The 19,003-nt window shown below is 38.2% G+C and overlaps 1 protein-coding gene across 1 annotated transcript; it reads left to right on the top strand.

Moving 5' to 3' along the window:
- LOC107615783 lies at window positions 1,429-2,201 on the top strand. The gene is made up of 2 exons (XM_016317817.1): window positions 1,429-1,514; window positions 1,583-2,201. The coding sequence occupies exons 1-2, from the start codon at window positions 1,429-1,431 to the stop codon at window positions 2,199-2,201; spliced, it is 705 nt and encodes a 234-aa protein (XP_016173303.1).

Genomic DNA, 19,003 nt, shown 5'->3' with positions numbered 1-19,003 from the left:
AGGCTCATTCAAAACATTAGTGAAGGGTTAGGAAGGAAGCAAAGGTCGAAATAACGCACGTGCAGGCATTTATTAGAAGTTGTTTGACACGAACTCGACTTAGACATCTTGGTAAATCAAACAAGTGTTCGAATAAAGAATTGAGTGGTTACATTAAGTAGAGAAGTTGAAGGCTTTCTTTGAATGAGGAGTTTATGGGTAGGAATTTATGGGTAACGTCTGTTAACAAAAGAGCAGGAACAGTTACCTAAAAATCCGCATACAAGGCAGCGACGTGTAATTAAGGATCAGTTATAGATATAGGTTATAAATATTAATAAGTTTTAGGAAATAAGAGTTGGAACTTTTCTTCAGAAATACACTCAAGCACACTCACATCCACAGCGAATTTCTGAGTCTGCATTCGACTTCGATTTCTGTAAGGTTCCTTCCATTGTCTTTAATTTTCCATTTACAATTTCTGTAAACTTTACTTTTCCTTGTCAAATTTATCTTTAAAGCATCCTTTAATTTTATTGCGAAATTTACATTCAAAGTTTCTTTTACTTCTTTGCTCAATTTATGTTTCAGTACCTTTAATTTTCATGTTGAAAGTCCTTTGATTCCATCGAATGTATTTTTATTATTTTTTTTATAATTCAGCAAGTCATTTTGATTTCAGTCAGTTTACTTTTCAAATCTTTTCTTTTACGCTTCTTTTATCCTTTTTGCACTTTTCGAACTTATTTCCTGTTTTAATACTCATCTAATTCAAGACACTTTGATGCACTTATAGAACTGGTACCTACAAAAGAGGAGTAGGTTTCGCTCCTAGACCATTAGAATCGAACCACCATCGATTTGCTAAAAATCAACAAAACAAATTGGCATGCCCAGTGAGACAGTTTTAAATTTAAGTGTGTCAAATAATTTTTTGGTTTCATTTGGTGTATGCAATTGAGAAGTGGAAAGATTATTCATATGGCTGATGAATTGTCAAATGTGAATGGTGGTTCGTCCACCAATGACAGCATACCAGTAACTGTGCAATCTGCGGATGTTACTTCACGTTCGGAGGGTGTGGTTGTAAGTGAAAGTACGGTGGTTACTAGCATACAAACTGAAAATGTTGGATGTAATATTCGTCCACGTGGTAACTTACCACCAGTCCAGCCTCCATTAACCATTGGATGGCCTCCTTATGGCCTTCCTCCTGGTTATACTCCACCAATGAGTAGTTTTATTCCTCCTGTTTATTTCAGGAGTGTAAATAGAGTAAGTAATTCTCAAAACCCACAACAACATTCTGAGTTCTCTCGTGATTATAATGTGGGCTCTACGTCGAATGCTTCTAATTCCATGGCGGTATTTTGACAACATGTAGAGAAAAGTCATCATGATTTAGTCAACTTATTGATTCAACAAATAACCATAATTCTAAATCCCATGATGGCTGATCACGAATCAAAATTTGAACGCCTTGCCAGACAAGTCGAACGGATTGCTCAAATCGTTGATTATGATGAAAGTGAAAGGCATGAGGCCAGGGGGAATAATGAAGGATTTGAAAATATATTTTAAAATGAAACAACGTTTTAAATAGAGAGAATCCTCAGATAATTCCTCGTGGCCAGAATGCAGATGATGTTCTAACCCGATTACGTGCTAATCATAGTGGTGAACGTTATCAAGTCACAAGAATTATGGAGGAGGTGCTCAATCGAGTTGGTTTGAACGTTGGTTTTATGAACCGACCCCATTTTGTGTCTGTTTTCCCTCAAGTTGTTCAAATGGATGAAGTACCAAGAGGGGTGAAGAATCCAAAAATAATCACAAAATTTGCAGGGGAAGTTGGAGAGTCAACTACTGAACATGTCGCTCGATATTTGGTCGAGATTGGGAATCTAGACAATAATGAGAATTTGAAAATGAAGTTTTTTCCTTCTTCGTTAACGAAGAATGCGTTTACTTGGTTTTCAAATCTTAGACCAAATTTGATAACGATATGGAATCAGTTGGAAATTGCTTTTCATTCTCAATTTTATCGAGGAGAATTGAATGTGGCAGTTACTGACCTTGTTGCTTTGAAACGAGAAGATGGTAAAACCATTGATGACTATATGATACGTTTCAAAAATGCTAGAAGTAGATGCTATGTGTCATTACCTGAGAGTGAAATGGTGAAAATAGTAGTTATGGGGTTAGGATTCTATATGGGTTGAAAGTTGCTTAATGTGCATATCTCTGAGTTAGCCCATTTAGCTGAAAGGGTTCATCAGGTTGAATTAATAAAAAAAGAAAAGGAGAAATATAGGAATGAACAGAAGTTAAAGAGTAAACCTTTTACTTGAAAGGAGAAGGTTGCTTATGTGACCATGGAGTCCTCAGAGGAGGAATTCGATCTCGAAGCAGAGGTCGATTTGGCTGAACTTAAGAAGGGTCCTCCATATGTTTGCTCCTTACTTGAAAAGCTCCGTAGTAATGAAAATTCGAATGATTCAAAACTAGAGAGTGGGAAAAATATAGTTTTGATATTTCGAAATCTGATCAGAATTTCGATGTGTTGCTTAAAGATAAACAATTAGTTTTGCCTAAGGGTAGAACTTTACTTTCAGTGAAAGATTTAAAAGGGAAGCCTTGTTGTAAATTTCACCAAGCAACCAGTCATTCGACTAATAGCTATGTTCATTTCAAGGATTTAATTCAGGAGGCTATAATGGAAGGACGTTTGAAGTTCGACGATGGGAGAAAAGAAATAAAAGTTAATGTAGATCCTTTCGACGCAGAAGCTAGTTTCATTGAACCATGTTTTGACGTAAATATGGTTGGCATGTTTTATGACTTTGATGTGGCTTTGGATGATTTTGTGTCACAAGTTCGATCAGTATATCCTCGAGCAGGAGATTGCCTGTTAGATTTTTTGGTACAGCAAAAGATCAAAGATCGAAATGTATCTTTGTGTCCATGGTGTAATGTTGTATTTGATGCTGAAGTTGCAGCAATCTTCAAAAATAAAAAAATGAAGAAGGAATTAGCTCATGGAGAAGAGCAAGCACGTCAGAGGCAACCAATTTGGCGTATAAAAGGGCAAAGTTCCAAGGCCCTTCAGCAAAATGTTGTTGCACCGCTGAGTCGTTCTCAGGCTATAGGTGTCCAGTGGATTAGGAATTGTCAAGAATTCCAGAATCGAGATGTTCATTATCAGTGAAACCCACAATGGGAACGTCGAGGGCCTCCTCGAAACCATTATCCTTACTAACATGGTCGAGCCAGAAGATATGCGAGGGTTAAGGGAAGAAGAAGTATGCCTCAGAGTAAGAAGCCTCAGTCTGACAAAGGCAAGGGGGCCATCCCTTCGGTGCATTCCCAAATAGTTTTCCCTACTGATGGGGAGACATGCCCAAAAGGCATTCCATCCCCTGTAAAGTTGGATAAAGGTAAGGTGTTGGCCGAAATTCCAAGTGTTGACAAAGTGAAGGATGTTGACTTGGACGAAGAATATTTTAAAGAGGGAGATGACGATATGGTTGGAACTATTTCGATTATTCCAACTGAGTATTTGGGTGAATATGAAGGTGATCCAAAAGAGGACTATGACATGGATACTGAAAAGGCTTTTTCTTTCAGCCGATATGAGGATGAACCAGGATATTTCCTGCAGCCTACTGAGAAGCAAAAGTCTCATCTTTGCCCACTTCATATTACTACTACTTTGAGTGGGATTAAGGTAAATAAAGTTTTGATTGATGGTGGAGCAGCAATAAGTCTCTTACCTGAGAGGGTGTTGATGAAGGTTGGCAAACATCCTGATGACTTGGTTTCCACCAATATTGCTGTGATTGACTTTAGTGGCTCTTCTACTCCTGCAAAAGGTCTAGTTACTTTGGGGGTGAAAGTGGGGTCATCTGAAAGAAATACTGTGTTTGTGGTGGTGCCATCAAAAGCAAGTTACAATGCTTTACTGGGTCGAGACTGGATTCACGGAGTTGGGGTTGTACCATCTACTGTGCATCAAAGTGTCCTCCTTTGGACAGAGGATGGCAAGCCTGAAGTGGTTAAGGCAGATTCAAATCTATATGTCAAACAGCTGCATGTCAATTTCAGGGTGTATAGCCCAAAGCTGAAGCCTTTAAATGTTGACAGGGCATTGAATTTTTATAACTGCGAGGGCTGCTACTTGTCTTCAGAAGGTTTAACAGTGAAATTGTGCCATCCACATCTGAATGTGACCCCAACTGGCTGCGATTGTTCATCTTAAAGGGATCTGAAGCATTGCTCAATGGACCGTTGATAGGGGAAAATCGTCAGTAAAGAATTTCACAAAAATAAGTACGTTGTAAGTATAGATCTAAACCGACAATTAAACCTCAATCAAATTTAATTTGTTTGTCACTTAAGCAAACCCAATAAAAATAACCGAAGTATTAAACCTCGGGTCGTCTCTCAAGAAATTGCAGGGAAGTGTAGTTATTATTGGTTATAGAAAAGTATCTTTTTGGGTTTTTAAATGTTGAACAAGTAATGTAAAATAACAAGGAAATAAAATAATGACTAAGAAAAAGTCCTAACAAGGATTGATAATTGGAATTCCTATCCCCATCATCATAGTCACTTGTGATGGAAATTACCTTTTGCTATCACTTAGTTAACCTCTAACAATTGAAAGTAATTCAAGTGATAAAATCAACTTGAGTTCACAAGTCCTAATCAAAGACTAGAGTTAGTGAAGCTCAAGCCAACTAGTAAGTTTCAATCACTAACCAACAAGAGACTTTGACAATTCAAGAGTCTCTAATTACTCAATCTAAGCTAAGAACATAAAAAGCTAATTTAAAATCCAACCAAGCATTTTATCAAATACTTGGTGGGCACAAAATAAAAGTATAGAAAATTAACAAGAGAATGTAAATACTAAAACCAACAATTGCAAAATCAATGATAACAAATAATGGAAGAAGCAATAAATATGAAATACCTCAAATTGCATTCAATAGAAAATCAAATCTAACATGAGAATTCATAAACCAAATGGCAACATAAAGTAATCAACAAGGGAAATAAATAAACTAGAATGCTAGAACAATTAAAAGTAGAAGAGAAACTAAATTGAAATAAGATAGAATTCAGAAATTGAAAAGGAATAAAACTAAGGACCCTAAAACATAGAGAGAGGAGAGAGCCTCTCTCTCCAGAAAACTACATCTAAAACCTAAAATTATGTGAATGAATGTTGTATGAATGATTCCCCCATTCTGCAGCCTCTATTCTGTGTTTTCGGACTTCGAACTGGGCCAAAAAGGAGCCCAGAAATCGCCCCCAGCATTTTCTGATACGTGCAGCATGTGGCTCTGTCACGCGTATGCGTGGGTCTCTGAACTTTCGCAAGGTCACGCGTACGCGTCATCCATGCGTACGCGTCACCTAACTGCATGGCAACTATGGCAAATTGCATATCATTTTGAAACCCCAGATGTTATCTTTCCAACGCAACTGGAACTACCTCATTCGGACCTCTGTAGCTCGAGTTATGATTGATTTAGTATGAAGAGGTCAGGCTTGACAGCTTAGCAATTCCTTCAATTTCTTGTATTCCATCCACTTTTGCATGCTTCCTTTCCATCCTCTAAGCCATTCCTGCCCTATAAACCCTGAAAACACTTAACAAACATATCACAGCATCGAATGGTAATAAGAGAGGATTAAACATAGCAAATTTAAGGCCAAAGAAGTATGTTTTCAATCATAGCACAAAATTAGGAAGGAAAATGTAAAACATGCGAATTCTATGAATAAGTGTGAGAATAGTAGATAAAATCCACTTATTAAGCATAAGATGAACCCTAAAAATGGGGTTTATCAACCGTGTTCAAGCTGTCTCGAATTACCTGGTAACTTTAATTGATTATTTAAGTAGTTTTCCTTTTGTAGAAAATAAAGGTGATTCTTCTGATGAAGCGAAATTATTTAGGAATGTAATTTCTTCTCTTAGTAGCAACAGCTCGATGTCTATAATTGAGTTTAGTCATGACCTAAGTTTTTCTTCATTGTGTAATGCAAAGGATATTGTTAGTCAAACTGCTGATCTAATAGCAGAAGTCCATTGTGTTGAAAATAAAGTTGATGTTAATCTAGCATATGATCAAGTTCATTTTATTCCTAATGAATCTGTTGATTTCTCTTTTGATTGCATCTTTGATTTAAAATCTTTGGGTTTCAAAAAATATTCAGTAAAAGATGAGGATCATTTAAAAGGATTTGAATCTCAAGATCCCCTAGAAGAAATTAATTTGGGGTCTCTTGATGACGTTCGAATCACTTATATTTGCAAAGGTCTCGAAGACCCATTTCGAACTGAACTTTTCCATCTTTTACATGAATTCAAAGATTTTTTTGCTTGGGATTATCATGAGTTGCCTGGTCTCGATCATTCTCTTGTAGAATATGGATTAGCATTGAAACTAAATGCTCGACCGGTGTAGTAAACTCCTCGTCGTTTTGCTCCAGAAATCAATCAAAAGATTAAGGAAGAAATAGAATGGTTGATTAAAGCAAAGTTTATTCGAACTGCACGTTATGTTGAATGGGTTTCAAATATTGTGCCCGTGATGAAGAAAAATGGAAAACTAAGGGTGTGCATTGATTTTAGAGATTTGAATAATGCTACCCCAAAGGATGAGTATTTTATGCCAACTGCAAATATGTTGATCGACTCTGCGGCGGGAAATGAAATTTTAAGTTTTATGGACGGTTATTTGGGATATAACCAAATCTTCATTGCAGAAGATGATGTGTCCAAAACTGCTTTTCATTGTCCCGGGGCACTAGGCACTTATGAGTGGGTAGTTATGCCTTTCGGTTTGAAAAGTGCTGGTGCACTTACCAGCGAGCAATGAGTACCATATTCCATGAGTATATTGGGAGATTTATAGAGGTGTATATCAATGACGTTATGGTCAAATCGATTTCGGTCAATCAACACATTGATCATTTAAGGAAAGCATTTATCACTATGAGGAAGAAAGGATTAAAAATGAATCCTTTGAAATGTGCGTTTGGTGTGTCAACCGGGAATTTCCTAGGCTTTGTGGTTCATAAAAAAGAGATTGCAATCGATAAGAGCAAGGCTGATGCAATATTAGCATTGTCTGCACCTAAATCGAAAAAAGAAGTGCAATCATTCTTGGGGAACGTCAATTATCTTCGAAGGTTCATTTCGAATCTTTCTGATCGAACCAGGGTATTTGCTCCTTTAGTTAAACTTAAGAACAATTCACAGTTCGAATGGACTCATGAGCATCAACAGGCATTTGAGTCAATCAAGACTTATTTATCTAAGGCTCCAATAATGGCAAATGTTCGTCCTCATGAGCCCTTGAAACTGTATATCGCAGCATCCACAAACACAATTGGGTGTATGCTGGCCCAAGATGATGAAAATGGGCATGAATGGACAGTTTATTAAGTTAGTCGTGTTTTGACTGATATTGAAACAAGGTATTCTCAAATAGAAAAATTGTGTGTATCCCTATACTATGCATGCATGAAGTTAAAGTGCTATCTGGTGGCTAAATCAGTAAAAGTTATAGCACAAACTGATCTCGTCAAATATATGTTGAGTTTTCCAATATTACGAGGTCGATTAGGAAAATGGATGTTAGCTTTGACAGAATTCGATTTATAATATGTCCCTGCCAAGGCTGTGAAAGTTCAAGTCATTGCAGATTTTTTAGTTGATAATTCGAATAATCTGAATGACCTGGAGACAAATATGCTCGACATTAAAGTCGATTATTGGAAGTTGTATTTTGATGGATCGAAGCACAAAGATGGTGCAAGGGTTGGAATTCTTATTATCTCGCCAGAAGGGATTCCATCAGAATTCCTGTTCGAGTTGAAATATCGTTGCTCGAATAATATGGCAGAGTATGAAGCTTTGATTTTGGGCCTTAAAATATTGATTGGAAAAGGGGCTTTGGAAGTCCAAATCCTAGGAAATTCCCAGTTAGTCCTGAAACAATTATCGAAGGAATTCAAATGTAATAATGAGAAGTTGCAAAAATATTTGGCAATGGGTTGGGAATTGTTAACCACTTTTCGAAAAGTTTCTTTAGTGTATATCCCAGGGATTCATAATGAGATCTCTAATGAATTAGCCCAAATTTCTTCGAGATATAAAATTGGACCAGAAACTTTAAGAAAATTATCCAGTGTCCATCAAATTTTGGTGCCTGCGAATGAAAGGAGGCTTTGTGTATAGGCGAATGGGAAGATGATGATTGGAGGAAGCCTATTGCTGAATATTAAAGAATCCCAGTATCCCAGTCGATAGAAAGGTAAAATTGCAAGCAATAAATTTTGTCTTGATGGCTGATGAGTTGTATAAGAAAGGAATCGATGGAAGTCTGTCGAGATGTCTAAGTCAAGATGATAAAGACATTGCTTTAGCTGAAGTCCATAAAGGGATATGTGGTGCTCATCAGGCTGGGAGGAAGATGAAATGGGTGCTATATCGAAATCACATATATTGGCCATCCATGATCAAAGATTGTATCGAATATGCAAAGGCGTGTCTAGAATGTCAAAAGCATCGATTGATACAACAGATCCCAGCATCTGAGTTGCATTCGATTATAAAGCCATGGCCATTTAGGGGTTGGGCTTTGGATCTAATTGGATTGATTCATCCTCCTTCATCAAAACATCATAAATTTATTCTGGTAGCAATTGATTATTTTACAAAGTGGGTCAAAGCAGTTCTTTTAATAGAAGTTGGGCAAAATAAAATAATAAATTTTATTGAGGAACATATAATCCATCGATTTGGAATTCCTCAGACATTGAGCACTGATCAAGGGACTATGTTTACTGGTCAACGGATCAAGAATTTTGCAGCTTCGAGGGATATCAATATGGTGACTTCAACCCCCTATTATGCACAGGCCAATGGGCAAGTTGAGGCAGCAAATAAGTTTCTCATAAGTTTGGTTAAAAAATATATCGGAAATAGGTCTCGAACTTGGCATGAAACGTTAAGTCAAGTACTATAGGCTTATCGAAATTCCAAGAGGGTCGACAGGTACGTCGCCCTATAAATTAGTGTATGGCCATGGTGTTATGCTACCATTGGAAATCAATCTTAATACCTTGAGGGTGTCAAAACAGAACAACATGTCAGTCGATGATTATTGGAATGCAATGTTTAATGAGTTGAATGAATTAGACTCAAAGCGAATATTGGCACTTGAAAACATGATCCGACAAAAAGAAAGTGTCGCTCAAAATTACAATCGTCTAATAAAGGAGAAATGCTTCAGTATAGGTGAGTTGGTTTTTAAAGTTATTTTGCCAATGGAAAAGAAATCGAGATTTTTTGGCAAATGGTCCTGATGAATCCATATTTGATGATGATTTTTGGTTGAAATTGAGTGGATTTCATCATATAAACCTGCACTTATTCCCCTTAAATAGCATGCCTTTGAGCTTTCCTCCTAAATTGTGCTTGATTGTGAAAACATGCTTTTTTGTGCTTAATTTAGCCTATTTTATTCTGTTTGCCTTCCATTTGATACCTTGATATTGTTTGTGAGTGATTTCAGATGTATAAGGTAGGAATGGCTTGGTGAGAATGGAAGAGAAGCATGCAAGGAAGAGGAAACATAAAGAATCAAAGGAGAAGAACAATGCAATGTGTGCGTACGCACAGACCTATGTGCGTATGCACAGGTACCAAAGCAGAGAGAAGCGTGCGTGCACGCGGCATCTTGTGCCCAAAGCATCGTGAAGTGTGCATGCACACAACCAGAGATTTTAGCCGAGTGTGCGTGCGCACACATCTGTGCATACGCACAAGTACCCGAACATGCCTTCATTAAAAATGCATGTGACTCGCATTTTTTATGTATTAGAGTCCCAACTCTGAAGCCAATAACACATAATGGAGGAGGAAAACAACACCATACCATAGCATATCATTAGGGTAGTTTTAGGAGTAGTAGTAGGAGGCTTTAGTGTAGTCTTTCTATAAGTTTTCTCTCATCTCCATTAGGGTTTATATTAGAGTTTTACATTTCAAGTGCCATTTCCATTTTTTATCTTGGATTTTGCTAGCCTCCATTGTAAGTTTTTCTTAATTACTACTCTTTATAGTTACAATTTTGATACTCTTTCTTGTAATTAAAGTCTTAGTGTTAATATATACACTTTTTACAATTTTGATTTCTTGTTGACAATTTTGATTATTGATGATTATTACATGCTTAGTTGAGTTGCTATTGTTGCTTTTGATCATTTTTTGCTCATAGTTTCAAGCAATTTATGAATTTTACCATGATTTGCATTTATGCCCACCAAGTGTTTGTGAAAATGTCAATTTTGATTATGGGCAAAATTTCCACCTCTTGGCTTGGGAAAAATGAGCAATCGTGTTCCTAGAGTTGGAATGTCCAACATTTAGTGATAATTTTTGTATTGTTAATTGTTTTTGTTTCCACTAACGCTAACTTGTTACTAAGCCAATTAGCAAGTGAGCTAGGATTTGTGGATTAAGAACAATTATGCTCATTTGATATACTTTCCGATGTGAGGGTTAACTAAGTGAGATTAATCCATTACAATTGTCATAGTTGTGATTCCAACAAGGAAAGGATCCCTAGCTCATCCCAAGTCAAGATCCCATTCATGCTTTGAATCACAATCACACACTTACATACATACATCAATCACTTTTATAGTTTACTTGTTCATACTACATAGTTACTTCTTTAATTCCTTTACTATTTTATTACTTGCAATTTTGAGTTCTTTTATTCCTTTAATTGTCTATATCTTCATTGAAAATCGTGTTGCCTTCACAACCGAAATTGTGCACTCGTTGGTCACTAGGTCCTTGGGAGACAACCCGGAAATTAAAACTCTCGAAATTTATATTGGTTTTGAATTGTGACATCCTTTGTCCTTCCAAACTTTGATGGGGAGTTGATTGTCGGTTGAGACTATGCTACCAACGAAGTGATTCCTATTTTGAAGGAAGATTCCTAACCGGCGATAACGCGTCCACCAGGTCCCAAACTTGGGAAGGCCCTTTCCAAGTGATATGATTATATTCAGAAAACGTATATCAAATCAAGGATATCGAATTTGGAAATATAATCAATTCGATAAATGGAAAGTATTTGAAGCAATATCATTGTTTGCTAAATTAAGATTAAAATGCATAAGTCTGAAAATAAAGAAAACTATTACAAGTACTGAAGTCTAAGGTGAAGAAATGTAAGGCGCCATGAGCTCTGCCAAGTCTGAGCGTAGTTTTACCCTTTCATTGTCCAGAACTAAAAGTGTCTCAGCATGCCTGAATTCTTCATATTAGGCCTTGATAAGTTGCTTCACACATTCTTATTGTTTGGCCTCAATAGAAGCGATTTCTTGTACAAGTTGGTGTTGTTCATGCTGCACAGGGGCCAGAGGTGTGGCTATATCTGCTCTCCTCTTCCAAATTTTTGCCAGTTTTTCATTGGTCTGGGCCAACTCTACTTCAAGTTTTCTCTCTTTATTATCATAGTGAGCTTGAACGGAGAGGGCCCGAGAGATTCTGAAGTCAAATTCTTCACGGGAAGCCTTGATTGGCTGCAAGGCTGCAGCATGGCTTTCGGATTCAGTTCTAAATTGAGCCACTGTACCCTTGATCTCTTGCAGTTTTTCTTGGGTAGTTACGCTCCTGTTGGAAACTTGTATGAATTATTTGACTATGGTAGAGTATGGGGACGGGACATGGAGATCAAGAGATGAACTTAAAATATCATACAGAAGTTTGTTCAGGGTTACATCATTGGACCATTTGATGGGTGGATGGTCCAGGAGTTTGAGAAGTGATAGAAGTTATTCTTGAGCAATAGCATTTAGATTGGATAAAGGACCAGATGTAGAGGGACCAATGAGTACAGGAGTAGAAAGAAGCACCTTATCTTCCTGAATAGCTTCATTCAGAGTGGTGACCATGTTAACCATGCTGGCATCTGTAGATTCAGTAGAAACACCCAAACCTCCAGATCCCTGACCAGGGAAACTTTAAAGTTTAGCTTGTTTGGAAGGACTGGAGGTTCGTTGTGGAGAAGGGAGAGTTTCCAGGACTCGATATGGAGAATCTGAATCGGGAGCAACAGTTTCAGCAACTTGATGAGCGGATAATTTATACGCTTTTTGGCATTGTTTTTAGGTAGTTTTTAGCATGTTTTAGTTACTTTTTATTATATTTTTATTAGTTTTTATGCAAAAGTCACATTTCTGGACTTTATTATGAGTTTGTGTGTTTTTCTGTAATTTTAGGTACTTTCTGGCTGAAATTGAGGGACCTGAGCAAAAGTCTGATTCAGAGGCTGAGAAAGGACTGCAGATGTTGTTGGATTCTGACCCTCCTGCACTCGAAGTGGATTTTCTAGAGCTATAGAAGCCCAATTGGCGCGCTCTTAATGGAGTTGGAAAGTAGACATCTTGGGCTTTCCAGCAATTTATAATAGTTCATACTTTACCCGAGATTTGATGACCCAAACTGGGGTTTAAACGCCAGCCAGAGACCCTTTTCTGGCGTAAAACGTCGGAACTGGCACCAGAACTGGAGTTAAATGCCCGAACTAGCATCCAAGCTGGCGTTTAACTCTAGAAAAGACCTATGCATGTGTAAAACTCAATGCTCAGTCTAAGCACACACTAAGTGGGCCCCGAAAATAGATTTCTGCACTATCTGCACTTAGTTACTTATTTTCTGTAATCCTTAGTAACTAGTTTAGTATAAATAGCACTTTTTACTATTGTATTAGGGGAACTTATGACATTTTACATCTCATATTGTATCTTCTATGGCATGAGTCTCTAAATTCCATAGGTGGGGGTGAGGAGCTCTGTTGTGTCTCAATGGATTAATGCAATTACTATTGTTTTCTTTTCGATCACGCTTGATTCTGTTCTAAGATACTCACTCGTACTTCAATATAAAGAATATGATGATCCGTGACACTCATCATCATTCTCAAATTTATGAACGCGTGCTTGACAATCACTCCCGTTCTATCTGAGCTCAACGTAGTCATTGGGCGACAGCTTGAGTGCGTATCTCCTGGGTTTCTGATCCACGGATTTGACTTGCCTCTCCTGACAACAGAGCATTCGAATCCATGAGATTAGAACCTTAGAGGCTAGAACTAATTGGCAGCATTCCTGAGATCCAGAAAGTCTAAATCTTGTCTGTGGTATTCCGAGTAGGATCTGGGACGGGATGACTGTGACGAGCTTCAAACTCACGAATGTTGGGCATAGTGACAGTGTGCAAAAGGATAGAGAGATCCTATTCCGACACAAGTGTGAACCGACAGATGATTAGCCGTGCGGTAGCTGTGCCTAGTATTTTTCATCCGAGACGAGAGATTCGACAATTGATTAGCCGTACAGAAACCGTACCTGGATCATTTTCACTGAGAGGACGGATGGTAGCCATTGACAACGGTGATCCACCAATATACAGCTTGCCATGGAAAGAAGCCATGCATGTTTGGAGAAGAAGACAGTAGGAAAGCAGAGATTCAGACGACAGAGCATCTCCGGAATCTCAACCTGTTCCTCATTACTGAATCACGAGTATCATTCATTTCATGTTATTTACTTTTCATAAACAAAATCATTTTTATCACTAATCTCCTGACTAAGATTTACAAGATAACCATAGCTTGCTTCAAGCCGGCAATCTCCGTGGGATCGACCCTTACTCACGTAAGGTATTACTTGGACGACCCAGTGCACTTGCTGGTTAGTTGCACCAGAGTTGTGAAAAGTGTGATCACAATTTCTTGCACCAAGTTTTTGGCACCGTTGCCGGGGATTGTTCAAGTTTGGACAACTGACGGTTCGTCTTGTTGCTTAGATTAGGAAAAATTTATCTTTTTGGTTTAGAGTCACTAAAATTGGGTCTTCTGTTTGAGTTTAGTTTCATGTTTTAAGTTTTGGTGTCAATTGAATGTTTTTATTTTCCTTCAATTTTTCGAATTGCATGTCTTTATTTTTCTTCATATTTTTAATTACATGTTCTTAGTTCTTTCTTGATCTTCAAATTGTTCTTGATAATTTTCCTTATTTGATCTTTAAATTTTCTTTTTTGGTGTCTTTTGTTGTTTATCTTATACATTTTCGAATTATTATTGTCCAAAGTATAAAAATTTTTAAGTTTGGTGTTTTCTGTGTCCTTATTTCCTTAAAAATTTTCAAAATTTGTTCTTGGTGTTCATCTTGATCTTCAAAGTGTTCTTGGTGTTCATCTTGACATTCAAAGTTTTCTTGTTTGTTTTCTTTGTTTTGATCTAAAAATTCTAAGTTTGGTGTCATTTTATTGTTTTTCTCTTTCCTCATTAAATTCAAAAAAAATATCTTTTCCTTTATTTACTCATCATTTTCGAATTCCTTAGGTTGACTTAGTCAAAATTTTTAACTCAATTTTTTATTTATTTTATTTTATTTTATTTTATTTTAATTTTGGTTTTAAAAAAAAAAGAGAAAAATTTTTATTTACAATCCACATCATCTCCCTTCATATGGGAGTAGTATCTGTATACCTCCCCCCCATCAGAGCCAGCAATTTTGAGCTAAACCCTCAGCTCATTATCATGGTGCAGCAAAATTGTCAGTATTCCAATCTTCCACAGGAAGAACCTACTGAGTTTCTGGTACAGTTCTTACAAATTGCTGACACAGTGTGTGATAAGGAAGTAGATCAGGATGTCTATAGATTATTACTATTTCTATTTGCTGTAAAAGATCAAGCTAAGAGGTGGTTAAATAACCAACCCACAACAAGCATAAGAACATGGAAACAATTATCAGACAAATTCCTGAATCAATACTTCCCTCCAAAAAAGATGACACAGCTAAGGCTGGACATCCAAGGCTTTAAACAAGAGGAAAAAGAATCTCTTTATAATGCCTGGGAGAGGTACAGAGAGATGCTAAGGAAATGCCCCTCTAAAATGTTTTCAGAATGGGTGCAGTTAGACATCTTTTACTATGGGCTTACGAAAAAGGCCCAGATGTCTCTAGACCATTCAGCTGGTGGATCTATACATATGAGAAAGACAATTGAAGAAGCTTAAGAGCTCATTGATACAATTGCCAAAAATCAGCACCTGTACTCAAGTGGTGAGACCTCCATGAAAGAAGCGGCTGAGGCAGTATCCACTGAACTTAGTCCTCCAGAACAAATTGCTGAACTCAATCAGCAACTATTTTCTATAACAAAACAGTTAGCAGAATTTAAAAAGATACTACAAGAAACCAAAGATGCTAACCAGAATATGGAAAAATAATTGAATCAGATAGGATAGCAGTTATCTAAACAGATAACAGAAGAATGCCAAGCTGTTCATTTAAGGAGTGGGAAGACATTGAATGTCTCAACTCAAAGCAGCAGAAAGCCAAGAAAGGAACAACTAATAGAGGATGACCAAACCACTACCCAAAATCCATCTGAGGACAGTAAGAGCCCAGAGAGGAATGATTCTGGCGTTCAAACGCCAGAAAAGGGTGAGAAGTTGGCGTTGAACGCAAAGTGGATGGCCAATTCTGGTGTTCAAACACCAGAAAAGGGTAGCAATCTGGCATTGAATGCCCATACAGCACCCAATTTTGGTGTTCAAATGCCAATGAGGGATCAGCCACCTGCAAGTGCTGATAACAACCCCCTTAAGCAGGCTTCTCCAACCACTTTTGTAGGAAATAAACTTGCAGCAACTAAGGTTGAAGAATATAAAGCCAAGATGCCTTATCCTCAGAAACTCCGCCAAGCGGAACAGGATAAGCAATTTGCTCACTTTGCAGACTATCTCAGGACTCTTGAAATAAAGATTCCGTTTGCAGAGGTACTTGAGCAAATACCCTCTTATGCTAAGTTTATGAATGAGATCTTAAGACATAAGAAGGGTTGGAGGGAGACCGAAAAAGTTTTTCTCACTGAAGAATGCAGTGCAGTCATTTTAAAAAGCTTACCAGAGAAGCTTAAAGATCCAGGAAGCTTTATGATACCATTCACATTAGAGGATGCTTGTACCAAGATAGCTTTATGTGATCTTGGGGCAAGTATCAGCATGATACCTGCATCCACTATCAGAAAGCTTGGTTTGACTGAAGAAGTCAAACCAACCCGAATATGTCTCCAACTTGCTGATGGCTCCATAAAAATTCCATCAGGCATAATTGAGGACATGATTGTCAAGGTTGGGCCATTTGCCTTTCCCACTAACTTTGTAGTGCTGAAAATAGAGGAGCAAAAGAGTACAACTCTCATTCTAGGAAGACATTTTCTAGCAACTGGACGAACCCTCATTGACGACCAAAAAGGGGAGGTAACCCTGAGAGTCAATGAGGATGAGTTCAAGTTGAATGCTGTCAAAGCTATGCAGCATCCAGACACATCAAAAGACTGCATGAGTGTTGATATTATTGACTCTCTGGTGGAAGAGGTCAATAGGACTGAGAATCTCGAATCAGAGCTAGAGGACATTTTTAAAGATGTTCAGCCTGATCTGGAGGAACCAGAGAAAACAGAAGAATCTCCGAAAACTCCTCAGGAAGAGGAGAAGCCTCCTAAACCCGAGCTCAATCCACTATCACCATCCCTGAAATATGCATTTTTCGGAGAAGATGACACTTTTTCGGTAATCATAAGCTCTGCTTTAGAGCCACAGGAAGAGAAAGCACTAATTCAGGTGCTAAGGACACACAAGACAGCTCTTGGGTGGTCGATAAGTGATCTTAAGGGCATTAGCCTAGCCAGATGCATGCACAAGATCCTATTGGAGGATGATGCTAAGCCAGTGGTTCAACCACAGAGGCGGCTAAATCCAGCCATGAAGGAGGTGGTGCAGAAAGAGGTCACTAAGTTACTAGAGGCTGGGATTATTTATCCTATTTCTGATAGCCCCTGGGTGAGCCCTGTCCAAGTTGTCCCCAAGAAGGGAGGCATGACAGTGGTTCATAATGAAAATAATGAACTGGTTCCTACAAGAACAGTTACAGGGTGGCGTATATGTATTGAAGACTCTGAAAGCTAAGCTGGTCACAGCACCAGTCATTTCTACACCAGACTAGACATTACCATTCGAACTAATGTGTGATGCCAGTGACCATGCCCTTGGTGCAGTATTGGGACAGAGGCATGACAAGCTTCTGCATGTCATTTATTATGCTAGCCGTATTTTAAATGACGCGCAGAAGAATTACACAACTACAGAAAAGGAGTTGCTTGCAGTGGTTTATGCCATTGACAAGTTCAGATCTTATTTAGTAGGATCAAAAGTGATTGCGTACACTGACCATGCTGCTCTAAAATATCTCCTCACAAAGCAGGATTCAAAACCCAGACTCATAAGATGGGTGTTGCTTCTGCAAGAGTTTGATATAGAAATAAGAGACAGAAAAGGGACAGAGAACCAAGTAGCTGATCACCTGTCCCGGATAGAACCAGTAGCAGGAGTGTCCCTCCCTCCTACTGAGATCTCTGAAACCTTTCCAGATGAGCAACTCTTTGTTATTCAGGAAGTATTGTGGTTTGCAGACATTGCAAACTATAAAGCTGTGAGATTCATACCCAAAGAGTACAGTAAGCAGCAAACAAAAAAATTGGTTTCTGATGCAAAGTACTACTTGTGGGATGAACCATATCTCTTTAAGAGATGTGCAGACGGAATAATTCATAAATGTGTGCCTAGAGAAGAGGCACAGAAGATCTTATGGCATTGCCATGGATCACAATATGGAGGACATTTCAGAGGTAAGCGAACAGCCACAAAGGTTCTTCAATGTGGCTTTTACTGGCCTACTCTCTATAGAGACTCCCGAGAGTTTGTACGTAACTGTAACAGTTGCCAGAGAGCTGGTAATCTGCCTCACGGTTATGCCATGCCTCAGCAAGGGATCTTAGAGATTGAGTTGTTTGATGTATGGGGTATTGACTTCATGGGGCCTTTCCCACCATCATATTCAAACACTTATATTCTGGTGGCAGTAGACTATGTCTCTAAATAGGTAGAGGCAATTGCAACACCCACTAATGATACTAAGACAGTGATGAAGTTCCTCCAGAAGCACATCTTCAGCAGGTTCGGTGTCCCTAGGGTACTGATCAGTGATGGAGGCACTCATTTCTGCAGTAAACAGCTTGACTCTGCTCTGATTCGATATGGAATTAACCACAAAGTGGCAACTCCATATCATCCACAGACAAATGGGCAGGCTGAAGTCTCAAATAGAGAACTAAAATGAATTCTGGAACGGACTGTAAGTATCCATAGAAGGGATTGGGCAAGAAGTCTGGATGATGCTCTGTGGGCATATAGAACCGCATTCAAGACTCCTATAGGGACCTCTCCATACCAGCTTGTGTATGGAAAAGCCTATCATCTTCCAGTGGAACTGGAACACAAGGCCTATTGGGCAACCAGATTCCTAAACCTTGATGCTAAGGTAGCTGAAGAGAAAAGATTACTCCAGTTGAATGAGCTGGAGGAGTTCAGACTCTGATGCTTTCGAAAATGCTAAAATTTACAAGGAGAAAGCAAAAAGGTGGCATGACAGAAAGCTATCATCTAGAGTCTTTGAGCAAGGACAGAAGGTTCTGCTGTTTAACTCTAAGCTCAGATTGTTCCCTGGGAAATTGAAATCCCGGTGGAATGGACCATATGTGATTACAAGTGTGTCACCATATGGATATGTAGAGCTTCAGGATATTGACTCTGACAAAAAGTTCATTGTTAATGGACAGAGAGTCAAGCATTATCTTGAAGGAAATATTGAGCAAGAATGCTCAAGACTGAGACTAGATTAAAGCTCAGTAATGTCAAGCTATTGACAGTAACAAAGCGCTTATTGGGAGGCAACCCAATCATATTTATCTATGTTAACTACTTTTTCATTTCATTTTCCATTGTTATTTATGCTTTCTTTAGGTTAATGATCATATGGAGTCATAAAAACAGCTGCAGAATTAAAGCGG

This window comes from Arachis ipaensis, chromosome B09 (assembly GCF_000816755.2).
Source record: "Arachis ipaensis cultivar K30076 chromosome B09, Araip1.1, whole genome shotgun sequence".
Classification (NCBI taxonomy): Eukaryota; Viridiplantae; Streptophyta; class Magnoliopsida; order Fabales; family Fabaceae; genus Arachis; species Arachis ipaensis.
This window is presented reverse-complemented; position numbering and strand designations above follow the sequence as displayed.

Bases quoted from the DNA above. Each gene is read 5' to 3' on its own strand.
- LOC107615783 (XM_016317817.1), top strand. From the start codon at position 1,429: ATGGCTGATCACGAATCAAAATTTGAACGCCTTGCCAGACAAGTCGAA. The intron at 1,515-1,582 runs GCATGAGGCCAG...CGTTTTAAATAG, and splicing joins GATTATGATGAAAGTGAAAG to AGAGAATCCTCAGATAATTC.